The 27229-nt window shown below is 47.0% G+C and overlaps 1 protein-coding gene and 1 long non-coding RNA gene across 2 annotated transcripts in view; both read left to right on the top strand.

Annotated features, from left to right (window-relative positions):
• The window catches only part of LOC310752035, a 71267-nt gene extending 44267 nt beyond the window's left edge, over positions 1-27000 (top strand). Inside the window, exon 2 of the long non-coding RNA XR_014542811.1 lies at positions 25451-27000. This is a non-coding gene — a long non-coding RNA (uncharacterized lncRNA). The remainder of the gene's footprint in view (positions 1-25450) is intronic.
• LOC310751677 (5'-3' exonuclease PLD3-like) lies at positions 410-27000 on the top strand. The gene is made up of 14 exons (XM_083591121.1): positions 410-851; positions 2409-2756; positions 8025-8228; positions 9548-9625; positions 10383-10649; positions 12433-12617; positions 13654-13837; positions 15721-15835; positions 18483-18610; positions 19784-19984; positions 20876-21015; positions 21971-22136; positions 23228-23327; positions 24365-27000. Exons 2-14 carry the CDS (start codon positions 2667-2669, stop codon positions 24553-24555), a joined length of 2049 nt encoding a protein of 682 aa, XP_083447247.1. The 5' UTR covers positions 410-851; positions 2409-2666; the 3' UTR covers positions 24556-27000.
• Positions 27001-27229: the final 229 nt, after the last annotated feature.

Below are 27229 nucleotides of genomic sequence, written 5' to 3'. Positions count from 1 at the left end.
GTCACCCCACCCTTGGCCCTTAATGCCGATTGGTGGGATCGTCCTAGAACTGAACCGGAGGAGGGAGAGCTTCGGTTTCCATAGTTACTAGGGAGTTGCGAGGCGATGGACGGAGACCATGCAGCTGTTGCTGCCTATGCAAATATTGTTTTGCATATATTTTGCTAATATATGCAGGTTACATAATTACTCATTGCTCACAAATACTAAATAAAAAACAAACTTTTATTATTTTCACAATAACCACAATAATTATAACAAGAGTAACTATTTTATATTATTATATTTATTATTAATTAGTATGAGTAAAGTGATTTATATATTTCAAGGGCTTTGCAGCAAAAAAATTAAAAACCATTAATTGTCTCCCCCCTTTTTTTTCTTTTTCAAATGGATTCTTATAGGTGTAATGGTCCATTGTGAACCATCCCAAACGGCAGTAAAGAAAAGTACAGTATATTGTTGGCATTTGTCTGTCTGGCAATGGAGTGTGCCTCTGGGGGTGAAGTCAAACCACTGGCGAATTGCAGCACCTGCTATGGCTGCAGAGACCAGTAACTCTTTAACTGCTGCCTCCTATGTTGTTTTTGCTGTGTTTGCAGTACTGAAGTGAGCTCTCTGGGGCGCAAGGCTGGGCAGGGTGTATGGAGGTCCTGAGCTGCTTGGAAGACAAGACCCTTCTCTCAGCCTCACTGTTGTGGTCCAAAGGAAAGCAGAGCAATACACCAGCTTGGCTGCAGGAGTTGCCGGAAGGAGGCATACAAGACACCATCCAACCACCTTAAGGACTCTGCTCTGGATTAAGGGTTACTCCTTAGCCTTTTGTTCTCCTGAAGATGTCCTTCAAGGCAGTGAGTATATGGATTTTTCCTTAGCAGGGGTGTTCAAATTTTTTTCAAAGAGGGCCAGATTTGATGAAGTGAACATGCGTAAGGGCCTACCAAAGTTGTTGAGCTTTTCTTAGGATTTTACCTCATGAAATAAACTGCCACAGGGGCCAGATTAAACTGACTGGCGGGTCGTATTAGGCCCCCAAAACGGACTTTGGACATACCTGCCTTAGGGTTTACTCCTGAAGACATTCTCATGAAAGAGTATAGTGGATGGGCTACCTTCCCAGGTAGACGAGCCCCATCTGCCCCTCATTTCCTTCTACAGCACTTACAATAACCGCCTTCTTGAGTGTTGAACCCACTATTGGTCTCATCCGTTCAATCCACCAGAGCCTGTCTTTGCATGCAGGGGAAATCCCTAACTCACCAAGAGTTTGAAACTCATTGGCTACCCTCACCTGGCACCTTCCATTCTTATAATCAATAAGACATTGCACATTTATTTGTCACTTTTACCTAACTAAAGTTTTACTTGGATGTCACAAAATTATTATTAAAGTATTGGGCTTTATCCAACATTACTCCTGCTCAGAGTAGGCCCATTTAAATTAATAGGCAAGTCTTAGGTCCTTTAATTTCAGCGGGTCTATGAGTATAATTTAGTTGAGTATGGCTTTTTAATTATTATTGACCAGGTGGAATGTATAATGTAGTTCACTTCCTTATTCATGGGAAGGATATTTCCAGTAGTACAGTCGTACCTTGGAAGTTGAATGAAATCTGTTCCGGAAGTCCGTTCGACTTCCAAAACATTTGAAAACCAAATTGTGGCTTCTGAAGCTCCTGCAGCCAATCAGAAGCCGCGGAAGCCACGTCAGACATTCAGGTTCCAAAATAATGTTCGCAAACAATCATTTCCGCGTTTGTGGCATTCGGGAGCCAAAACATCCGAGTTCCAGGGCGTTCGGGATCCAAGGTACGACTGTACAGATCAATTGCATTTTAAATATTTAGAATATATCATATTTATAATTATATATAACTTTTTATATATATTAGGCATATTTATATCCTGCTTTTCTACTTTAAACCATTCAACAGTGCTACTGTAGATAACTAGCAACAAATGATGAAAGAAGGGAATTGCCAAAAATTAACAGTGTTCAAAAACCTCTGAAATCAGGTATAGGTAGACTCATAGATGTGAAAATAGATGGATATGTTCTGCCTCCACTGTTAGAGGGATAGAAGAGTGGGTGGCATGGGTAAGTGCTGGCTTAGGGCAGACAGAGGCTGTTGGGGCAGCGTCTCATTTTCCCTAATGGATGATCCTTCACTGCGTGTATTAATTCACTTCAAACAATGGTAATCCATGATAAGCTAGCTCTGCCCTGAACATCTTTGCCAAAGCCCTACACCTGGTGGCACCAGCAGGCTTAGAAGGCCAATCAAACACCCTTCGCCTAGGCTGGAAAAACAGATACAACAATGTCTTCTGCTTTGTTTTTGTGTCTTTGGCTGCTCGCCTTCCTGCTGTTGCACCGGCTGATGTTCCTCTTTCTCTCCTTTCCACAGCGGCCGCTAGGAGTCAGCTGTCAGAAGCGAAGCCTGTATATGTAAACAACCCGCCAGCCAATTGCCGCCTCCTGTCATTTCAAATCCATCCAGTGGGTTTCTTTTTGAATTGCTAACGTCTCTGTGAGTCAGAGCCTTCCTGACAGATCGCGCTTTCGAACAGGGTGCCCGGCAGTGGAAATCTCTGGAGGGGGCTAGTGGTGGTGGGAGATCCTTCCTACCAGCTGAAGATCCCTTCCTTCTCCGACCTGACACGACATGAGGAGGAAAGAACCCACATCGGGCAGGTCCAGGGACACCCCGGTGAGAAGGTCGAGTCGCTTGCAACCGGACAGAGTTGGAGAGCAGGTGAGGCGTGGTAAAGTTTGCAGGGTGGGGTGCATGCTCAGATCCCAGCATATCCATTGAAAGGGAGTTAGGTTCCAGGGCTGGGGAAGACCCTTGCGCTGCCAGAGTTAGGCAGCTAGATGGACCAATCAGTCCGAGCGCCAAGCTGCTTCCTGTACCAGCTGGACAGCTCCTCAGTGGGAACAACCTGCCTTTCCAGCAGTGAATAAATCTAACATAGTGGTTCCCTAATTTCCACCACTTCTTGCACCACTTGAAAATTTCTGAGGGTCTCGGCGCACCACTGAATTATTTTTTTTCTGCCTGCTGTAGCAGTTGTGCGGTGCTGTGCTAGACCAGGCATAGGCAAACTCAGCCCTCCAGATGTTTGGGACTACAACTCCCATGATCCCTAGCTAACAGGATCAGTGGTCAGGGTTGATGGGAATTGTAGTCTCAAAACATCTGGAGGGCCGAGTTTGCCTGTGCTAAACGCTGCATAATTTCTAACTGTATTCTTGTTGCTGCTTTTATTTCTTACATATTGTATTTAATTGTACAGTCGTACCTTGGATCTCGTAAACCTTGGCTCCCGAACAAATTGGCTCCTGAACGATTAAAACCCGGATGTGAGTGCTCCGGTTTTTGAACGATTTTCGGAAGCTGAATGTCCGGCGTGGTCTCCGCAGCTTCCGATTGGCTGCAGGAGCTTCCTGCAGGCAATCAGAAGCCACGCTTTGGTTTCCGAACGTTTTGGAAGTCGAACCGACTTCTGAAATGGATTCTGTTTGACTTCCAAGGTACAACTGTATTACCGTTTCACAGCACAGAATGCAAATTGTATCACAGTAAAACGCAATATAACGAAAGATGCTGTACCTCCCTTCTCAGAGGTAGTATGCCTCTGAATAGCCCTCTTCAAATATCTAAAGGGCTGCCACATGGAAGATGGAGCAAGCCTGTTTTCTCCTGCTTCGGGGGGTAGGACTCAAACCAATGGCTTCAGCTTATAAGAAAGGAGATTCCGATTAAACATCAGGAAGAATGTTCTGACCGTACGAGCTGTTCGACCGTGGAACTGACTTCCATGAGAGATTGTGGACTCTCCTTCCTTGGAGGTTTTTATGCAGAGGTTGGATGGCCATTTGTCAGGGATGCTTTAGCTGAGATTCCTGCATTGCAGGGGGTTGGACTAGATGACCCTTGGGGTCCCTTCCAGCTCTATGACTCTGTGAATACCAGTTGCTGGGAATCACAAGTGGGAAGAGTTGCTCTTGCACTCATGCCATGCTTGTGGGTTTCCAACAAGGATCGGGCTGGCTGCTGTGAGAACCGGATGCTGGCCTAGATGAGCCATTGCCTTGATCCAGCATGCTCTTCTTACGTCCTTACGTTAAGCAATAAAAAGAGCATTAAAAATCAATATGAATGCTTAATGTGATGGATGTGCTGTTTCTGATCTTCAGCCACTAATCCACAGACCTACCACAAACCACCTAAACGAAACTCACAGATGACTCACAGACACAATTTGGGAATCCCCGGGCTAGAACAATACAGTGGTACCTCGGGTTAAGTACTTAATTCGTTCCGGAGGTCCGTTCTTAACCAGAAACTGTTCTTAACCTGAAGCACCAGGTTTAGCTAATGGGGCCTCCTGCAAAGTTCTTAACCCGAGGTACTATTTCTGGGTTAGCGGAGTCTGTAACCTGAAGCATATGTAACCCGAGGTACCACTGTACTTCTCCTGATTTATTGCAGATTGGTAATGAAGCAAAATTCAGATTTCTGGGTGCAATTGACAATGTTTCTCCCGACTCCGTCCCCAAACTGGCAATAATGCTGATGGATTTTGTCAGCCCACAGCAATAGGGAATCCTATTGCTGTTGTTAGTAGCATTACTTGGTTGCATTATACCAAAAGTCTCAAGGTGACTTTGCAAGACGGTTAAATCAAAACTAAAAGATAACCACCATGGTAAAAGCTGAAATCATGCATAAATATGTATCATTTGGTGTGGTGTGAGTTGATTGAACAGGTGAGCAACCATCCCCAGCAGCAAAAAATTGCTGGACTTAAAATGATATTTTCAGTATATGTCTGTGTATGATTCTAAGCCAAGGTGAAACAGCAAAAGTGTCAATGTAAGATGTCTAATATGTCTCATTTCACAGCCTTTATAGTCAATTGATACATTTTAATTAAAGTAAATCTTAATTTTTTAAAATACAGTGGTACCTCGGGTTACATACGCTTCAGGTTACATACGCTTCAGGTTACAGACTCCGCTAACCCAGAAATAGTGCTTCAGGTTAAGAACTTTGCTTCAGGATGAGAACAGAAATCATGCTCCAGGTTAAGAACGGACCTCCGGAATGAATTAAGTACTTAACCCGAGGTACCACTGTATATCTATATGTATCTCAATATCTAATTAACAGTCAGGTTCCTAAGTGGCTTCAGAGTATTTGCTCTCTTTGGCCAGAATACTTGCAGGACAGGAACAAAATTTCCCCTTAGATCCTCTTAAAAAGCTGATAATTCGGGAAAGGGGCCTGAAACATTCCCGAGGGATCAGCCTCCCTCCCTCTGGTGCTGAAGGAAATTGCCTCTGTGCCACACTAATGTGTCAAATGCTTGAACCAGGAATGGGAAATATCTGGCCCTCCACCAGTTGTTGGACTACAGCTCCCATCAGCCAGCATATGACCATTGGCTGGGAATGATGGAACCCGGAGCCTGGCAACATCTGGAAGGCCACAGGTTCCCTAAACTGGCCTTTAAACATCATATTTGATGGAGAAGTGAATCTTGAATCGATAGCTGGATTTTGAACACCGCTTTTGGAAGGGGAGCCACAATTCAGTAGCAGAGCACAGACTTTGCTCTGCAGAAGGTTCCTGCTTCACATCTTGACACCTCCAGTTTAAAAGGAACTCTTGGATTATGACAACAACGATTTTATTTGTACCCTACCCATCTGACTGTGTTGCCCCAGTCACACTGGGCAGCTTCCAGCATATACAAAAACATAATATAGCAGTAAACATTAAACTTCCCTATAGAGGGCTGCCTTCAGATGTCTTCTAAAGCCTCTGAGCTTGCAAGGAGCGACACAAATGAAAGTTTACAGCAGCACCCTCCACCGACCATGCACTCACCCTTGCAGAGAAGTGGGCTTTGGTGTCTTGGTGAGGAGGAGAAGGGGAGATCTCAGAGAGGTTGGGCACACTAAGGGCATTGTGCCCGAAGCCCATCCTGCCCCCACAAACTGGAACGGTCACTGGCCATACTGGCTGTGGGAGCTGGAGTCCAGTAACTTTTGTATGGCTGCAGGTTTACCCATCAGCGGCGGCTGGTCCAATAGGGAGGCAGTGGCAGAGCATACAGGAAATTAAAGTTGCAATTCGTGGCACCTCTCTCTTCAGAGAGCCAGTGTGGTGTAGTGGTTAAGAGCGGTAGACTCGTAATCTGGTGAACCAGGTTCGCGTCTCCGCTCCTCCACATGCAGCTGCTGGGTGACCTTGGGCCAGTCACACTTCTCTGAAGTCTCTCAGCCCCGCTCACCTCAGAGAGTGTTTGTTGTGGGGGAGGAAGGGAAAGGAGATTGTTAGCCGCTTTGAGACTCCTTAGGGTAGTGATAAAGCAGGATATCAAATCCAAACTACTCTTCTTCTTCTTCTTCTTCTTCAAAAAGATCACAGGCTGCTGGGCTGTGAAAGACTCTCCAGCTGAGAAACCAGAAAGCCAGATGGCAGCCTTGACGGCAATGCTGGGGTTAGATCACTCAGAGGCCTGACTTGGGCAAAGGCAGCTCCTTTCAAAGGGCAGGAAGTTTTCTGTGTGAGTGGTGGGCAGAGGAGGTGGGCAGAGAGCTCCTATCTCTTTGTGACTGTAAAAACATCTGTGCAGCAAGAGGAAACTCCCAGGGGAGCTGCCTTGCTCTAATTGCAAGTAACAGTTGCGGAAGACACCCCTTTGGTCGGATCCTTTGCACACACGTGTGCTTTCTCTCGCACAATCCGTCAGAGCACCAATACTCCCTCAAGTCGCTTTTGGATGATGACAGGGTGATCGGTTCTTTTCCTTTATTTTTTAAATAGATTTTATTAAAGTTTGAAAATCAATTTAAAGGTTAATATCAGAGAGCTTTTCATCAAGGATAAAAAAAACTAAGAAAGAAAAAATTCCAACTCCTCATCTGTCAACTATATGTAGAAAATTATTCAACACAGCCACTCCAAGATAACACCCAACAAATCCACTTTCTATAAACTAATATTACCTTCAGTCCTCAAACCCAGATATAGTGATACCTTGGTTCTCGAACTTAATCCGTTTGACTCCCGAAACCGTTCGAAAGCCAAGGCGCGGCTTCTGATTGGCTGCAGGAGCTTCCTGCACTCAAGCGGAAGCCATGTCGGATGTTCGGCTTCTGAAAAACGTTTGCAAACCTGAAATATACTCGGAGTCGAGAGTGGATTTCATGCTCTTTATTCAGCTCATAGTGGTGAGGAGGAATGGAAGTTCCCCCACAATATCTTTTTTATATACATTATTTACACAATGGGCAGCAAGTGATTGGCTAATTCCGGGATTCTCCTGTAGGCCAATCAGGTTGTGGATTAACTTCCACCTGGAGCTGGATTAGGTGGCTCCTACGGACCAATCATACAGCTGCATTGTTCTAGGACCAATCAGACTACTGCATTCTGAATCCTATTGTTCTAGGACCAATCAGACTGGTACATTTTGGATCCTATTGTTCCAGGACCAATCATCAGACTGCTGCATTTTGGATCCTATTGTTCTAGGACCAATCAGACTGCTGCATTTTGGATCCTATTCAACTCAGTACATAACAAAACCGGAACACTTACTTCCGGGTTTGCGGTGTTTGGGGGCCAATTTGTTCAGGAGTCAAGCCACTTGAACACTGTTTCGTGTTCATTATCTTTTTCATGCAAAAAGTGTATAAGGGGTTTCCAACCTTTAGTAAATGTTGACAATGGTTTACTCTGATTAAAACATCAAGGGTGATCAGTTCTGATGGCTCCTTGAAACATCTTTTTAATTTCGGAAGGCACCAGGATTATTCCCAGGATTGTTGGGGGGCAGAGAGGATGTGCTTTAAAAGTGCATTAGGTGTATCGTGCATACACAGTCCTCATCAACCTTCTTTCTGTACAATAAGAAAACAAAAAACCCCTGCTAAGAGGAAGTGCCCCAATATACTGTAAGGCACCAGATGCCAATCAACACGACTCTGCACTGTTTCTCAAACGCAGGTTTCAAGGGAACCGCAAAGCTTCAGAGGAAGTCATGTCGCAGACATCCTTTCTCCCAGGGAGAGCATCAGAGCTCACAGGAAGCAGGCCGAGCCAGCCAAGGACCCATCGCCCAGCCCCCCCAGAGGTTCTTCGCAATCGTCGGAAGAAGCAGAAGCTCATGAAGACAGCAGGCAAACCGTGTTGGAAAGAGACACCACCTTGGTGAGTCTATTTCAGCTAGTTGAGGCAGCTGGACTTTGGCATAGCTGTCAACCATCCCTTATTTGGCGGGAAAGTCCCTTATCCCAGCGCTGTGTCCCGCTGCTGTCCCTTATTGATGATGTCCCTTAAATTTCCCGGGTTTCAAAGGAAGCAGCTCCTCTCCCTCCCTCCCTGCCGGCCAGGGAGGAGGGAGGCTCCAACTGTGTTGCTTGGCTGCGTTGCTCACCCAATAAGGAGTCTAAGAACGACTGGGGGGTGGAGCTTGCATGCCTTGTGCCGGTCAAATTGGCCGCGTTGCCTGGGGACTCACCTTTGCTCAGCGCTTCCCAGCCGAGAGGTGACGGTGGTTTTCCTTGCTGCATCCCCTTTGCCGGGTTGCTGCGCTGTGGGAACCACCGCTTGAGGCTTCGTTTAGCTGCTGGTTGACTAAAATCCCTTATTTTGGCTACTGATCCCTTATTTTCAAGGCTGCTCTTCCCTTATTTTCAAATCTGTAAGTTGACAGCTATGGACTTTGGCCATAGCTGTGCAACACAGACAGGGTCACTCTCAGGGCTGGGGGTGTACAATCCATACCCTTCTCCAAATTCAGGACCAAACTAACTGTACCACAGGGAGATATACTTACTTATCTATTGCAGGAGTGGGGAAAATTTTCCGGTCCGAGGGCCACTTTCTTTCTAGGCAACGTTCCGAGGGCCACATGCCAAAACTGACCTAGGTCACACATTTATTTGTAGCGCATCGCTTCCCCCAAATAATCTTGGCAAATGTGGTTTGTTAAAGGCAATTGGGCATTGTAGCTCTTTGAGGGATGGACTACAGTCCCCAGGAGTCTTTGGGGAAAGTCATGTGAATTAAATGTGTGGCGTGGATGCGGCCTTCCTTGAATCCGGCGTGACTTACTTCTGTGTAAGGAGGCGCAAGATTGCCGAGTCAGGTGACAATGTGAAACAGGGAGGGTTGAAAGGGCTAGAATAATAGGCGCAGGGATACAGGAACTCTTTGTCAGGCCCTCAAGCTGTTGTTGGACTCCAACTCCCATCAGCCTCAGCCAGCATTGCCAACAGTCAGAGATGATGGGAGCTGGAGTCCAGGGTGGGGTGGGGGGCATTCACTGCTCAAATAAATAAATAAATAAATAAATAAATAAAGGGGGAAAGTACCGTTCGGAAGGTCAGCTGCCTTGTTTCTTCTGTCAGTCAGGATTTGGTTCACAGGCAGAGTCCATTAATAGTAAGAGGACGACGACAACCAAGATGGCTGCCACAGCTGGGCTCACTGAACATAAAAAGACATCCCTCCATTTTCCTTTTCAGTCCCCCTTTGTCAGGCTGAGGAGACTGGATGTGCCACAGGAAGAGGAGCCTTCCCCACCCCGAAACGGGGCAAAGGAGGTAACAAGGGATGCGTAACAAGAACAGGGGTCTTTTTTTTAAGCAGAGCCATCTGAGGAAATGGCTGCCATCTTCCTCCATATCCCAGTAGGGACATTGGAAGCTGCCTTATACTGAGACCTCTGATCCATTTAGCTCAGTATCGTCTGCACTGACCGGCAGCAGCTCTCCAGGATTTCAGGCAGGGAATCTCTCCCAGCCATATCTGGAGGACTGGACACAGGACTGTCAGCATCTTGTACCGCAGGAGCAAGCAAACCAGAAACTCTTCCATTTAACTGTGTTTCCAATTTTGCCCGAACCAGGGGGGACAATAATGTTAAACCAGCTTACAACCATGGCCTAATATCCTGGCTTGTTTCCTACCTGTTACTTATTGTTTTCCCATTTGGATGAAATGTGAAACTACAGGTTGAGTGGAGAACCTTGGGACTGGATGCGGCCCTCCAGGCCCCTCTGTCAGGCCCTTGGAACTCTCCCCAGCCACACACACCCTCTCTCCATGCCGTGGAGTTAATATTTACATTTGTAGCCCCACCCACTTCTTCTTCTGGCCCCACCTACCACTGCCATGTGGACTCTGGAAAGTTACTTAGATATGAAATCGGCCCTTGGTCTGAAAAATGGAAGACTTCCTTGTTTGGTAGCTCGCTTGCTTGGAGGGACAGCGTTTGTGTGATCAAAAGACTCATTCGGATCTCGGCACGTGAAGCCGAGATACGATTTTCACAACATGAGCTTTTTCCTCTCTTGCCAGCTGCCTCAACCAAACATCGAGTGGGAAGTGGTGAAAGACAAGAGGGCCCGGCTGCAGGTTCTGGAGACCTCTCAGCCGCGAAGCACCAAGGCCAGGCCCCAGATGGAGAGGAGGGCAACGGCCAGCTCACAAGGCAGGCTGGAAAACGAGACGTTTGCCCTTGGGCAGCAGAGCAGGGCAGGAATCACTGCCAGGTCCAAGGCACCAACCATGAAGAAGGCCGACTCTTCTAAGTCACAGGCAGGAGCCCCCCAAAAGTGGGCCAAGGTATGTTAGAGAATCCCAAAGCATGCTCCAACATACCCCATATATTCACACTAAACTGCTTTAATCTGCGGAACAGGTACTTTCACAAGTGCCATGTAATGTTTATTCTACCCTGGCAAGGAAACAATCCTTTTAGTGTGGCAGCACTTACTCTCCAGAACTCCCTGCTGATTGATAGTCCTCAAGGACCTTCGTCGTATTGTTTTTGGTGCTTGCTTAAAACTTTTTATTGTTGTTTGGGCACGTCTAAACATTCCGCCCAAAAAAACAAGTCCGCTGTTCCACACAGAGGCAGGGCAAGAACTGCCACAATGGTGAGGCAATGCAATTAAAAATAAAACTGAAAGAGATTTAGAAACATCTACAAAGTAGTCTTTAGCAAAATCTAAAAATCCGCAGAACAGTCGCAGGCTCCCACAGCTGATAATTTCAAGGTTGCCAGAATCTGTTACGCACATTTGTTTTGAAACTTATGGATTTTATCTATATTTTGGTAAATTTTAAGTCTACTTCTTTTTAAAGTTTGATTGTGTTGATATTTTCTTCTGAATATTTCATATTGTTTTATGCCAACCGCTTAGGGTTTCTTGCTGAGTAAGCGGTATATAAATCCGGTTAAATAAAAAAATCAACATGGAGGCAAAAACACACAGAGTTTGAAATGTATGAGATAGTTGCTTTCTCAGTGGGGTTACAAGAGGGCACCCCCAGACTCGCTATTTTTGAGTGAAATTCAGTCACCTATTGGCAAATTCTGGCTGTGCAATTCTAGTTGTTTTGGAGCGCTTGTGCAACAAACCCACTTCCTCAAAAGATCTGACTTTTGGCGACAAGGAAAGCAATAGTGAAAATGCAGTGGGAAATGTGTGGGATTACACTTGCTTTGACACGCTATCAAACCTCTCCGCAAACAAATCAGAATGAATGCTCATCCAATGAAGGCACATAAATGACTCAGTGGTAGAGCCTCAGCCCAGTATATCTGAAGGAGCACCTCCACCCCCTTTGTTCAGCCCGGACACTGAAGTCTAGCTCCGAGGGCCTTCTGGCGGTTCCCTCACTGCAAGAAGTGAAGTTACAGGGAACCAGGCAGAGGGCCTTCTCGGTAGTGGCGCCCGCCCTGTGGAACGCCCTCCCATCAGATGTCAAGGAAATAAACAACTACACGACTTTTAGAAGACATCTGAAGGCAGCCCTATTTAGGGAAGTTTTTAATATTTGATCTTTTATCATGTTTTTAATATTTTGTTGGGAGCCACCCAGAGTGGCTGGGGAAACCCAGCCGGATGGGCAGGGTATAAATAGTAAATTAATTATTATTATTATTATTATTATTATTATTATTATTATTATTATTTATTATTATTATTATTATTATTATTACTACTACTACTACTACTACTACTACTATTATTATTAGGTTCAGTCCCTAGCAGCTCCATGTAGGGCTGGGAGACATTCACTGTCTGAAACGCTGATAGTGGGATAGGAAAGCTGGAAAAAATTCCAATATATTTATTTCACATCTGGCAACCCATGCGCCCTTTGGTTTCAGATAGTGCATAGGTAGACGGGTCTAAAAAGCCCAGGACACAAATTTTCACGGCCCTCCAGCAGCTATGGCGGCTCATTTACCAAAAGTAATTTATTTAGCGTTAACTCCAAAAGTGTATACTCGATGCTGATCAAACTAAGCCTCCTAGAGCAAAATGTACATTGGGCTTAGTTTGGAGATGGCACTAAATAATGTCCTTCTTCCTCTCAACCCCTTTTGTCTTCTCAGCGTCTCCCATATCGGTCTGTTCTCTGTTTCCTTCTTTTCTTTCTTATCCTGGGCTTTGTTTGCTGGTTCACATGGAAACACGGAAACCCTGGCTCCTTCCTGGGGCTGGTGGGATACGAAGCATGGAGATGGAGCAACTTCCCGAAACTGTGGAATGCGGTGGAGGAGTGCAGTAGTCAGTGCAGGCAAGTAAGGGGCATGCGCATGTAAGGGCTACCAGCTATTATTTTTTATTGTTAATTCAATTTAGGTACCGCTTTTTATCAGAAGATCCCAGGGTGCGGTGTACAGCATTAAAAAAACACTGCAGAACAATTAACAAAGAGACTCCAGGCACTGCATAACACAAATGTTGTAGACAATTTTGTTGAAATATGACAGGCTTTTATAAAACACTTTACTGATAATCCTGAAGAACAGCAACTACCGAAATCAGAGGCTGGACTTTGGCAAACTTAACTAGATTGATCTGTCCTGGAGGGAGGAGCGGGGCAGGTTGTTTTTGCATCCTTCTCTTTCTCTCTTTTGTAATTGTTATGTATTAAAGGTAAAGGTAAAGGGACCCCTGACCTTAGGTCCAGTCGTGACCCACTCTGGGGTTGTGGCGCTCATCTTGCTTTCCTGGCCGAGGGAGCCGACGTACAGCTTCTGGGTCATGTGGGCCAGCATGACTAAGCCGCTTCTGGCAAACCAGAGCAGCGCATGGAAACGCCATTTACCTTCCCGCCAGAGCGGTACCTATTTATCTACTTGCACTGGTGTGCTTTCGAACTGCTAGGTTGGCAGGAGCAGGGACCGAGCAACGGGAGCTCACCCTGTTGTGGGGATTTGAACCACCGACCTTCTGATCGGCAAGTCCTAGGCTCTGTGGTTTAACCCACAGCGCCACCCGCGTCCCTTAATTGTTATGTATTAGAAATCAATAAAACTATATTTAAAAAGGAAACACTGAAAAAAGGAAAAACGGGCTTTCAGCTGGGGGTGTTGTAGTTCAGGGTTGGGGGGAACCAGGGCAGAGCCTCACCCTCCAAGCCTCTTGGTCTGGCCCTTGACGCTTTTCTCAGGCCGCACCCCTCTCACCATAGCACGGCATGTGGGATGGAAGAGATTCTGAAAAGAAACCCAAAATCCATGGGGTTTGCCAACCTATCCATCATAGAAAACAGCACCACTGCATTTCTTTAGCCTTCACCTGCTCCCCTCTCTTCTTCCTGGCTTTAGCCTGGTATTGGTGGAGAGCATCCCGTCCACTTTGGATTACGAAACGCTGACTCCTCACCATCCAAGCATCTACCAGGCTTGGATGAACCTCCTGGATGGTGCCAACAGCAGTGTGGAGATAGCAGCTTTCTACTTCACCCTACGGGACTCCGATGTTCACGTGGAGGATCCCTCTTCGAAGCAGGTCAGTCGCTAGGATGGGACAATCTCGGTTCCAGTTTTTCTGTTTCTCATTTTTCCAAGCTTCAGTCCTGTACATTTCCACGTCTGTTTGCATTTTTTTTTAAAGCCACGTGAAAATCAACCAGCATTTTACTGTATGCAATTTTGCCTAATTCACACATTTTTGCGAATCAGTTTCTCCCAATAGAATGCATTTTGTATGTTATTTTCTCTTATAGATGCATTGTTATTCACCCTTTACCCCAGAACATTATTTTTTGCACGTATTACTTGATTGGAAAACTGCATTGCAAAATTTGGAGAACTGTTTGTGTAATGCAGTTTGTGTGAATTAGCTGGATATGCCTTTGAAAGCAAGGTGAATCCAATTAATCCCTCATGTGTTAGTCCTTGGCAGCTAGTGCTTGAGAGGTAGAACAATACAAGGATGCATACAATCTTTACAGAGAAAATTATGCATCTTTACTAAATTAGGTAGGGCAGAAGTTTTCAACCTTTTTTTGAGTCCACAGTTCCCTTGACCAACTACATTATTTCTTGACACCCCTGTGAGTCTCAGGAGCCCAGTTATGTCACCCCTTGCCTGCAGAGCTGGCAGCCTCTCATCCTTTTTTTTTAACACCCCTGTGAACAGTTCCCTCAGCCTCCTCTCCTCTCCCCTCTCCTGGGGAGTCCTCTGGGCAGCAGCCCCTGGTCTCTGAGCTTCCCCTCACCATTCACCTGCAGAGCTTATAGCCAGGACTGCTGCAAAAGACAGCTGTGCAAACTTTTGGGAGGCAGAGACATACACACCCCTGGCTATCATGTAGGGGGTCTGTGGTGGGAGTATACAATCCCATTGTTTCAAGGCATAAATTTGCAGGGAAGTAAAAGTCTTCATCTATTTTTTGCACCAGCAATATTCCCCCCAGAGGGAGGTGCACCATTCCTGGAGGTACTGCAATACCAGGTCGATGCATGGAGTGGATGGAGCAAGCCCCTATTCCATCTCCCAATTCCAAAAATCCATTTAATATATAGTCCTCAAATAGAGGACATATCAGATATTAAACTGATAAGAACAGATACTACACTTGATCTTAGCCAAAAGGCCGAGAAGCGATACCTAAGGAACCAAAAATTAAGCGGGTCTCCTTTTCCAATGGCTTTTGAGGTGATGGTGGGTACATGGCGCCGCAAAGCTCTCACCGCCCCATCAGAATCAGCACCGTTTCCAATTGCACAAAATACACTCTGACAACATTTCTACCTGTTTTCCAACTCAGCAGCCTCTTTGTGGACAATTTAACCTCAAAACTAGATCATTCTTTTGATCTTGTCAATTTCTCAGCCGTCTGCCCAGTTGCTTGATGGCCACTGGTGTGCAATCTGCATAAACCCGCCCACTTACCTGTTAGGTGCTGCATAACTGTTAACCAGCAGAGGTTGCAAAGGTTTCCCTTTGATAGCTTGCTGTTCATTCGAGAGCATCCTGCAAAAACAGCTGTGCAAGCCGAGCAAAGCAGTGCTGCAGAATAAATTTCCCTCTTAAAACATTGAAATGCTGTAAAAGGAATTCTTGGCGTGTAATGACTGCAGAAAATCTATCTGGTTCTGCAGACCCTTTGAAGCTATTTCCTATCAGAGCCAGATCCTTTAAGTTTACCTGGAGATTTACTTTCTTCTGCCCTTTCAACTTTGATTTGAGCACGAAATGCACGTACAACTTTGTCACGAGTGTTTAATAGCATCCTTTTACTGACTTTCCTTAATTAAATAAATTGCAGGTATCTCTGCCCCCCAAATAAACTCCCTTTGCTTCACGAGATGGAGATGTGAGCATCTCTAGGTTCCATGCATAGCAATGCTGTAGTAAGCGTCTGGTTGTGCTTGTCGTTCTTGCAGGGCAAGGCGGTGTTTGAGTCTCTGCGGGCCTTGCCTTCTCGCGGGGTGAAGCTCAGCATCGCTGTGAACAGCCCCCAGTTTTCCCAGTACGACACAGATGAATTGGCCCGCCACGGTAAGGCGTCACGTAGAACAGGGTTTTTTGTACTACCTGGAAACCTTTCAACATTCAGCTGTTAGCCAGCTAAGGCTGTTGTATGCATTATTATACCATTAAAGCACACTCATTCCCTCAAAGAATTCTGGGCAAGGGTCAAGGGGGATTGTAACTCTTGTGAGGAGTAAAGTAGAGTGCCCAGAATTCTTTGAGGGGGAGAATGTACAGTAAGCCCGCAACTTCTGCTCATTGAACTTGTGCACATTCAGCTTTATGCTCTTGACCAAAATAATAATAATAATAATAATAATAATAATAATAATAATAATAAGGCAGACAGGCATCCAGGAGAAAGGACTTTGGCACCCACCATTGAACCAAGTGTGATTTTACTACAGTGGTACCTTGGGTTACATACGGTTCAGGTTACAGACACTTCAGGTTACAGACTCCGCTAACCCAGAAATAGTACCTCAGGTTAAGAACTTTGTTTCAGGATGAGAACAGAAATCGTGCTCTGGCGGCGCAGCGGCAGCGGGAAGCCCCATTAGCTAAAGTGGTGCTTCAGGTTAAGAACAGTTTCAGGCTAAGAACGGACCTCTGGAACGAATTAAGTACTTAACCCGAGGTACCACTGTATATGTGATTTTGGCTTTCGGTGCAATCCCTAGAACCCCCATGTAAATTGTGGGCTTACTGTACTTTGAATATGTTTTATGTTGGAGTTAGGTGTGTACGTGTGCATATAGTGTATATATTCAGAGCTGTAAGAAGGGTCCCTCCGGAGGGCCATCTGACAGAGTCCTCTTTCTCTCTGGCCTTCCTGATAGCCCATTACCTTCCCCAATGCTTTTCTTCGGGGGGGGGTGTGCCAATACTTCATATTCTTGAGTACCCCCAGAAAAAAAGCACTGACTTCCCTTTGTCTTTGGTTAATGGCTGATCTCCCAGGTGATTTCCTGAACACAGGAAGCTGGTGGGGCCTGTATTTTAACACTTTGCTAAATCTGAAAGGGAGAGAATCTGTATTCCCAAGCGTGAAGGCTAGAAGCTTGCTGAATTCTGAACACTCAGTTCTGCCCTTGGTGGCAGAATATACATAGACTTTGGATGCATGTGGTCTGTAATGGCATCAGCTCAGTGGGTTTGCTTTTGGTAACTGGAGTAGCACAGGGACTGAGCTACAAGTAAAATAGTCCTTCGTTCGAATCTCACTTCATAGTGAGGCTACATAGACTTAAATGAGCCATTCTCCCTCATCTTCAGCCTTGTCTTTCCAGTACAGGAGTAATACTGGGGTTGCAATGAAGGGGGCAGAGGCAAATCCAGGGGGGATAATTCCAAAGGCTCAGTGGTAGAGCATCTGCTTTGCATGCAGAAGGTCCTCAGCATCCCCAGGTATGGAGGTGACTGGGAGAGTCTCCCTGCCTGAAATCCCAGTAAGCTGGTCAGTGTACACCAGGGGTCGGCAACGTGCGGCCCATGGGCCAGAAGCAGCCCACGAAGACCGTTTTACCGGCCCACGAGCCGCCCTGAACCAAGCTGCCCGCTCAGCAAGTCCCCCACGCGCTGCGCTAAACTGGCGCAGCACGGTGCAGGGACCTGCTGTGATAGGAATTTTGATATCTTAGATATATGTTAAATGTTCATAACTGTACCAACCAAGCACATACATAGATCATCACAGGAAGACCGACCTGGAACCATTTTGATTTAAAAACTGTCCCAAACTGAACAAATGTTTTCTCTGCAAGGTCAAAGGAAAATGGAAAAGCCTCCCCATTGTCTTTTCCTTCACAAATCTTGTCTTAAGGGTATGTCTGTGTTTGAATAGGCTGTGAGCCTGTGACATGGCCCAGGAACTAAGTATTTATTATTACAAAAGACTGGCCAGGCTCCCCAGGCAATCCAATCAAGTAACCTGCCAGACAGGAGATAAACAAGGACAGGAGAAAAACAACATTCAAATTTCTGTTTAGACCGCCTTTTCTGTGATGTATGTATGATGTTTCTGGTGGTCTCGATCTACCGGGTGGCAATTTCAAAAGTCTTTATAAGGCCTTGCGCGCCATTTTTCTGGGTTCCTCCTCCTTTCCTGCGGGTGAAGAGAGCACCCTGTTGCAACACATCAATAAAGATCAGGCTTACTAGCTGCTTTGCTTCTCAGTATTCTCTGGTTGGCCTCTGTTATTCTCTCCTACCAATAGGGAACCTATGTAAGGACTCTATACGGGCTCTTGGATACCCCATAAGGGAAAAGGGCAATTTTTGTTTACAACACCTGCCAAGCGGTGCTGGAAATCGCGTCTGCGCAGGTGCGATTTTCAGAGTCTGGACATGCGCAGAAGCGATTTCCGGTGTTGCACTGCGCCAGTCTGGCCCACGGACAATCTCCATGGGAGCGATCCGGCCCATGGCCGGTAAACCTTGCTGACCCCTGGTGTACACACTGCTGAGTTAGGTGGACTAGTGCCATGATATGGTATAATGCACCATTCCTATGTTTCAATAATGCAACCTCCCAGGGCTGTCGTAAGGATTACAAAAAGCTGAATGCACGTGACGCACCATATAAGCGATGGCGACACAAAGGCCTCTTAACATCATTAGGATTATTCCAATGGGGAAATGGAAGGCGTTAAATTCTTGCCCCTTCCTCCCGCAGGTGCAGATGTGTGGTACGTGGACATGAAGAACCTGACGGGAGGCATCTTGCACACCAAGATATGGGTGGTGGATCGGAAGCACATCTTTGTGGGCAGCGCCAACATGGACTGGCGCTCCCTCACTCAGGTACCTCTGGGCGTTGTGGGTGGAACAGGTTCAAGAGCATGGGCAGGGGGACGGCTGCGCATTAGAAGCATCTGAGGATGTGCTCTGGGGATTGTCAATGGAGTGGAGACTCTCACAACCCACAGAACAATTGTCAGGGTCAGGCACTCTGCTGGGCCTATACTTTTGCCCATCGGACTTGGGGGGGGGGGGCGGGCTGGCTTTCTTGCTAGCAGTGGCAGAAGCCATCAACAGTTCCTGAGCAACGCTGGGGGTGCTTCAAGACCCCCGGGAGCTATGGACCCAGTTCTGTGCAACTCTCTCCTGGCTGAGATCAGGCAGGTCCTTTCTCCCTGTTGAACTTCAGGCGCTTGGTCAGAATACTTTTTTTAAAAAAAAACCTCTCCGCAGGCATTAGAAATACGTATTCTGATTTTATTTTTTATTATATCGATTTCACAAATTTATATACTGCACCACTCGATTATAATAAAACCTCAAAGCTGTTAACAAAAATAAGAAAAGAATAAAACTCAGTACAAAACAGCTAATAATAACAATTAGAAACAGTTAGAAAATGAAAATTAACATTCTAACTGTCTGGATAGGCTTGCCTAAACGAAAATATATTTTAGCAAGTGCCAAAAAGGGCACAGTGAAGGTGCCTGCTTTATGGTTAAGTTTAACAGGTTCTTTGTTGTATTGTTTGTTAATTTGAGGGACTGTGGTGCCATATAGCACATAAATAATTGAAATATAACAATGATGATTAACATTTTAAATTGCTACAATGCCCCAGAGCAATACTGCACCAGGGGCATAGTGGGTAATTAAAATGGCCGCTGGATTCAGCTGCTTGGTACTTCTCAGAGCATCGGTCCATGGGGGAGGCAATTTAAGGAGGCGGCCCAGGGCAGGTGTCTGCGAAGAGCCCCACCTGATTTCTAGTGCTGATGCTGGCTCTACAGTTCATAGAGCATTTTTGTCAAACAGGTGCAGGTCGATACAACTTGAGAAAATAAAAAATGTTCAAGGTGCAATGTGGGGCGGGCTGGTGAGGGGTGTACCCTGAGGGCCAGGCAGAGGGGCTGTGTTTTGTCCTTATGCCCAAGTCTCCCCATACCTTGGGGCTTAGCCTAGACAGACAGACAAATCTCCTAAGGTCCTGCTCACCTTTTTCCTTCTATCTTACAGGTTAAAGAGCTGGGCGCTGTGCTGTACAACTGCAGCTGCCTGGCTAGGGACCTACACCGAATCTTTGCCATATATCGCATCCTGGGGAAAGACGGGGCCTCCATCCCGCCCACGTGGCCGGCGGACCTGGCTGCCAAGTCTGGCCTGACTCATCCCCTGAAGCTGCAGCTGAATGGCACCGGCGGTCAGCTGTATCTGTCTGTAAGTTGGGGCGGGGTGGAGAATATTTTTCGGCCCACGGGCTGGATTTCCACACTGGGTGGATGACAGATGTGACTCTTCCCTTTGCACGGTAGGCTACATTCCGGCCTATCAGGGATCCCAGGACCCTCAGCCTCACTGGCCTACACCCACAAAGTAGCTGTGTCTCTGTTTCTTTCTTCTTTTTCTGCCACCAGTTATCCCCAAATTCTTTGAAACTTCCTAGTAGTGTTAGCCTTGGAGCCATCGGAGACAGGATGAACTTGAGCTGGGTTTATTCAGTGAGGAAACTGACCCACATACAGGGCACTCAGAGGTGGCGGTTGGCAGTTTCTGTAGACTTGAGAACCTCTGCGACTAATACAAACCTCCAGGTGGCTTTTTCCCTCAAGCAGAATTTCCTGGTCCTCCACGCCGGCCAATTACTTCCATACCTTCCCTCTCCAACTGCCTCTTTTTACGGTTAAAAGTCAGTCAGAGGTTAGAATTACTTATGTTATTGCATTTATACTCCACCAAGGAGCCCGAGGCGGCATGCATGGTTTTATCCTCACAATTTCCCTGTGAGGTAAAGTTAGGCCAAGAGGCCCTGACTGGCCCAAGTTAATCCAGTGAGCTTCATGGCTGAGGGTTAGATTTGAACCCAAGTCTCCCAGGTCCTAGTCAGACAACTCTAACCATTAAACCACGCCACCAGGTGAGAGTATTACGAGAACAACTCCCTATCCATTTTCTTCACACCACGTTTCATTTTAACACCAGGTACTGCTCTCCCTTACTTGATTTTTCCGAAACTAAACAGCCTCAAATGCTGTATGTGGCTCAGCCGCCTTGATTCGCCCTCTCCTCCTCTTTTGCCCCCTTTGAAGCTCTCTGATTTTGTGGTTCCAGAGCTCTCCACCGGCCCTCTGCTCCTCAGGCAGAACCTCTGATCTCACCGCCATTTTGAGCACCATCGAGGATGCTGAAGACTTTGTCTACATTGCTGTGATGGACTATGAGCCCCAGTGCATATTCTGCAAACCAAAGAGGTAGGAAGAAAAGGGACCGAAAAGGCACATAAAAATCTGAACCTAATAAGTGATAAAGGCATAAGGGGAAGGGGCCATAGCTCAACGGTGGAGCATCTGCTTTTTAATGCAGAATGCCACAGATTCACAGAATGGTCAAGTTGGAAGGGGCCCTGAGGATCATCTAGTCCAACCCCCTGCAATGCAGGAATACGCAGCTGCCCTATATGGGGATTGAACCTGCATCATTGGCATTATCAGCGCCATTCTGTAATGAAATGAGCTATCCAGTTGATAATATCTCCAGGCAGGCTGGGAGCACCCCCTGCCTGAAAACCTGCAAAGCTGCTACCAGTCAGTGTAGACAGTACTGAGCTAGATGGACCAGTTTGGTCTGAACCCTTATAAGGCATCTTCCTGTTTTCCTAAAGCTAAAGTTGGCCATGCCTATTCCCTTCAGTGGGTCTACCCTGAGTGGAACTTGCCCTGGACACAAGCTTATTGTATTTTAGTGTTTTGTTGGAAGCCGCCCAGAGTGGCTGGGGAAGCCCAGCCAGATGGGCAGAGTATAAATAATAAATTATTATTATTATTATTATTATTATTATTATTATTATTATTATTATTATTTATTAAGCTTTAGAGTGGCATATATCTGCTCTGGAATTCAGATGTCAATGGAAAATGGCCCGTTAGGACTGTGTTCACACATCATACATCTAAAGCCCATTCTCTCTCCCCCCAAGAATCCTGGGAACTGTAGATTGTTAAGGGTGCTGGGAATTGTAGCTCTTTGTGGGGTAAACTATAGTTTACAAGGTATTCTTGTGGGGTGGGGATCATGGGCTTTCAATGTATGGTGCGTATGCAGCCTTAGCCGCTTTGTAGGGCCACCACCCGCTTTGGGTTTCCAGGGACTAAAGGACTCCCCGTTCCCTATATAACAATGCTGTTGCGCTTGGCTCGGCACTCCCAGGTTCTGGCCGGTCATTGATGACGCTCTGCGCACTGCAGCCTGCGAAAGGCGGGTGAAGGTGCGTCTCCTCATCAGCTGCTGGAAACACTCACATCCCGCCATGTTCGTCTTCCTGGATTCGCTCAGAGTCCTCAGCTACGAACCTCTGCGTTGCCCCATTGAAGTGGTGAGTCTGGGAACCAGAGAGAACAAGCAGACAGGCCTGCTTGGATGCAAGCTGTTTGGCGCCCTTAGGTGCTTCCTCCACTGTCAGAGCCGGCAAACTTGCAAATGACAGTGGCTGGGAACTGCAGGAGGGGAGAGTTGCTGTTGGGCTCAGATCTTGCTTGTGGGCTTCAGGCCTCTGGTCAGCCGCTGTGAGAACTAGCGTGCAATAAAAAGGTTGCCTGGAGGAGCCCTGGGGAAGGTCCTAGTCCGAAGCTCAAACCCAGAGCTTGCCACAGCTGGGTTTCCAGCTATTTTTGGACTACAGTTCCCATCATCCCTGACCACTGGTCCTGCTAGCTAGAGATGATGGGAATTGTAGTCCAGCAACAGCTGGAGCCCCAAAGTTTGTGGAAATTCTGTTCTAACCACTACACCGCAATGGGCTCCACTCTGTTAATGGTTTTAGTCAGGTTCAGAAAGCTGCAGGAATCCAATTCAGAATCTGGAGTGCCAGAATTATAGGAACGTAGAACTTGGGAAGTTCTGCCTCTTGGGCAGGGGTCAGCAATTTTTTTCAGCAGGGGGCCGGTCCACTGTCCCTCAGACCTTGTCGGGGGCCGGACTATATTTTTTGGGGGGAAATGAATGAATTCCTATGCCCCACAAAAAACCCAAAGATGCATTTTAAATAAAAGCACTCATGTAAAAACACGCTAATTCCCGGACCGTCCGCAGGCTGGATTTAGAAGGCGATTGGGCCGGATCTGACCCCCAGGCCTTAGTCTGCCTACACGTGCTCTTGGGCGTAGCCCAACGCTCTAACCTCTACACTAGGTGTGAGGAACCTTTGGCCCTCCGGATGCTGCTGAACTACAACTCCCATCATTCCTGGCAAATTGGCCTTGTTTGCTGGAACTGATGGGCGTTGTAGTTTAGCAGCATCCAGAGGCTCAAAAGGCTCCTTGCTTCCCTGCATCAAACAGTACCTACCCAATTAGGCCAGTTTGCAAAGAAGCGAACAGGCCTTACCTCTGGCTCCTGGTGAGGTGCAGAATCAGAGGAGGCATCTCCCATTAGTGGTAGCAGTAGGCAACTTTTTTCTCCTTTCAGAAACTCTTTGTCGTTCCCTCGGAGGGAGAGCAGCCACCGATCCCTTACGCGCACGTCAATCACAACAAGTACATGGTGACCGACAGAATCGCCTACATTGGTAAGTAGACCTTGTCTGCGTTTTATGGCTCTGTCCCTAACAGTTCCGTGATGGGGCGGCCAGGGCTTCCGCTTAGATGTCCTTTGAAGTCCCTTCCAGCTGTGATGATTCTAAGCTAGTACAGTGGTCCCTCGGTTTTCAAACGTCTCTGTTGACAAACGTTTCAGAAATCGAACAGCGAAAACCCGGAAATGAATGCTTCCATTTTCGAACGTGCCTTGGAAGTTGAATGGCTTCCGCTGCCTCAATTTTCTCAATGAAATTTGCAGGCCGCCCTTTGCACCTTGGTTTTCAAACATTTCGGAACTCAAACGGTCTTCCAGAACGGATTACGTTCAAGAACCGAGGTGCCACTGTATCTATTTTGCTTTGGGGGCAGGGCAGGGAGGGGCTGGAGAATCTCACCTTAGCACCATGAAATGCAAAGATGCATTTGGCATAATGTGAAGTTTGATCCTCCTTCTGTGGCATAGACCGGGTTGCTCACCATGCTCTTCTGTTCTGCCTCTTTGGACCCCCATCCTTGCCTGTCTTTTGCCCTTCTCTGCTTCCCTGAGTAGGAGGAAGTCAAAGGGGCAGTTTTAGAAGGTCCCCTTCCTTGTCAGAGAGTTTAAAGATGCCTTTGGTGGCAAACAGTTGCTGTATCTCAAGGCTTTGGAATCTAAGACCTGTGGACCCCAATGTCCACTGTTATTATGAATTAGATTTATTAGTTACTTCTTCCCAAGGGTCTCCAATCATTACTATTATTGTTGTTTATTAAATTTGTATACCGCCCTATACCCGCAGGTCTCAGGGTGGTTACAACATAAAAACACAATATAAAATCACAAAATACATAATAAAAACAAAAACACAAACAACCCAATAATCCCACCCCCCTAATACATTTTTAAAGGACAACTTGACCCAGCCCATGAATGTCCCCAAAGCCACCTCCGAGCCTACTTCCTCCCCTTTGGATTTTTCAGCCACCTAAGCACCCAGGAAGTCCCTAATTTGCTGTGCATTTGTGTGTGTGTTTCCCTCTTCGCCAGGTACCTCCAACTGGTCTGAAGATTACTTCACCCGCACTGCAGGCGTGGGTCTGGTCATCAACCAGGGCGAGGCCTCTGCAGGAACCCCGGGACAAACCCTGCGCCAGCAGCTGGAGAAAGTGTTTATCCGGGACTGGGACTCTCCCTACGTTCAGCCGCTCAGCAAACACTGGGAATGTTCAAGGAAGTGACGGCAGAGGGTGGACCATTCCACTCCCTGCCTGGAAACAGGTTCAGGGCTCAGCCTCGCTCTGACCCCTTGACCTGGAAGCACTCCTTTCAACATCCTGCAGTTTAGAAGCTCTTGCCTTGGTGCCCCTGCTCCTGCGCTTGAGTCCCAGAGGAATCTGGCCAGCAGGCGATGTTGGGGGTGGGGGGAAAGGATGTTGGACTCTTCGGGTCATCAGTCCGACCCAGAGCGGCTGCTTCTGAAACTCCTAAGCAGCCACTCATTCTGTTGGTGCAGGTGAGGAACAGCTACAGCTGCTTAGCCACCAGAGCTGGAGCGCTCTAGCGCATGCCTAGGGAACCTGCAGCCTTCCATATGTTGCTTAACTCCCATCATCCTCAGCACAGCCAACTAACTGCAAGGGATGATGGGAGTTGGAGTCCAGCAACATCTAGAGGATCCGACATGTTCCTCACTTCCCCACTGTAGAGTGGGACGAGCTCTAGCTAACAGCAGAAATGTGAACTCAGGGTGGGAGGAATAGGGCAGGAAGGGGGTTGTAGCTGCATCCCATCTTCCTGTTTACACCAAGGGTGGGGGAGCCTGCAGCTGCCCACCTCCCATGTTGATGGACTTCACCACCCATCATCCCTGGCCATTGGCCATGCCGATGGGAGTTGGAGTCCAGCAAAATCTGGAGGGCCACCAGTTGGCCACCCTTACTTTACAGGAGGAGTGGGGGGGGGACCTTGGTCCTGGGGGCCAAATGCAACCCTCTGGACATCCGCTCCCCAGGTGGCATCCCTCCCTGGCCCTACTCTCAGGCCTTTCCCCCAGGAATTGTGGCTCCACGGTGATAATGCATCTTGCTGGCCTGGGTAGAATATGGAGAGGCATGTGCCTGGAACACAGCCTAGCTACGAATATCAGAGGCTGGCCCATTAGGGCAAATGGGGCAACCTCAACTTGCCCTCACCTACTTGCCTGCCTTCTTACTTACAGCCAGTGCAGGGAACGGCCCTGCCTAGCATCTTCCTCCTGTGTAGCCTCAGTGTTGTAGAACTCAGCAGGGAGGAAGACGAGGATGTGATTAAACTGGAATGGTGGGTTCAAGCTATGACATTGGTTAAGGCTTCACTGTTGGGCTCCTTTGCCTTCCACCTCCCCAGTCCCAATGGACACCAGCCACCGCTCTGGACAAAGCTAAGAGCCACATCTGTCTCTCCAACCACTTTTTTTACAGCCCGCCCCCCATTCACCACTGGCCCGTGGCCCCAAGAAGGCAATGTGTAAATGCCGCCCCACCAGCCTGGCTTTACAGAGACGGATGTTTACATTCCAATATTTCTTTTCGTTTGTTTGCTAGCTTGCCAAAGTTTTCCAGTTGCCCAGTTGGCAGAGAATGGCGCTGCCTTCTGCCTCGCTCTCTCCTTGCTGCTTGACCCAAACAAGGTCACATCTGTATCCTCCGTCTAAAGCAGGCATAGGCAAACTCGGCACTCCAGATGTTTTGAGACTACAGTTCCCATCATCCCTGACCACTGGTCCTGTTAGCTAGGGATGATGGGAGTTGTAGTCCCAAAACATCTGGAGGGCCGAGTTTGCCTGTGCCTGGTCTAAAGCATTCTCTTAGTCGTGGCTTCCCCCACAGAATCCTGGAAATTGTGGTTTATTAGGTTTCGCTTATCAGCTCTTAGAACACTTTATGAACTACACTTCCCAAGATTCTTTGTGGGAGGCATGCATGTTAAAGCGGTGTGAGAGTACCCTGGAATGTACTGGAGCATTTGAAATGGGTGTAGATAAGCTCTGAAGGGAGGGGGCTGCTGGGACTCAAGTAAGATGATTAGCTGCCTTCCTGCAGGTGTTTTTATTCTAGGGGCATGGCTGTGTGTATATGTATGTGTGTGCATCTTTTAAAGATATATCTTAGCAGTGCAGCTATGTACAGGTTTGCTAAAGGGATGATGATGTTGCTTTTTTTACGTTGTATATTCCCCTATAAGGGAAGAGGATCAGCAGGGAATCGATGCAGGGAAATCAACTAAAAATCAGAAAATGGGTAAATCAGCCAGAAGTCAGCTATCAGCTGGAAATAAATGATGAGGCAGGGAAATCAGCTGGAAATTAGAAATCAGTATGACAGGGAAAGGGTCCTCAGGTAGGTTTATTTTGGGGGGAAATTAACTCAGGGAGCATGTTTGAGTTGGGGAGTTATGTGCCTTAAGCTGCAATCTTGTGTATGTCTACTCAGAAGTAAGTCCCACTGAGTTCAATAGAACTCCCATGAAAATTGCTGTGGAATTGCAGCCTAAATGTATATGAGCTTTAAGCAATGAGTGAGACAGTTCACCCTCTTTGGGGATAGGGAAATGCTTGGGGTTGGGTTGGGTTGGGGCTGGAGTTGCATTCTTAGCAGAATTTATTTTTGATATTACAAGTGTTTTTAATAAAGAAGTCAAATTTTGTTTGTGTCTTTTCATTGACTGCACACCCAACCAGTTTTTAAATTCTCAATATAATCTAAAGAGTGCAAGCCATGCTTCTGGTTCTTTATGGAGTACAAGAAGACAGGTCTCTGCCCTGGGGAGCTTACAGTATAAAATGTGAGGCAGAGGTAAGGGACGGAAGTGGAGGCAGGAATAAATAGGGAAGCAGTATGCTGGGTGTGGAGAACATTTGGGCCCTCCAGGCAT

The sequence above is a fragment of the Podarcis filfolensis genome (genome assembly GCF_964270895.1).
Source record: "Podarcis filfolensis genome assembly, chromosome: 16".
Lineage (NCBI taxonomy): Eukaryota > Metazoa > Chordata > Lepidosauria > Squamata > Lacertidae > Podarcis > Podarcis filfolensis.
The sequence above is the reverse complement of the archived record's forward strand: the minus strand, read 5'-3'. Positions and strand labels throughout refer to the sequence as shown.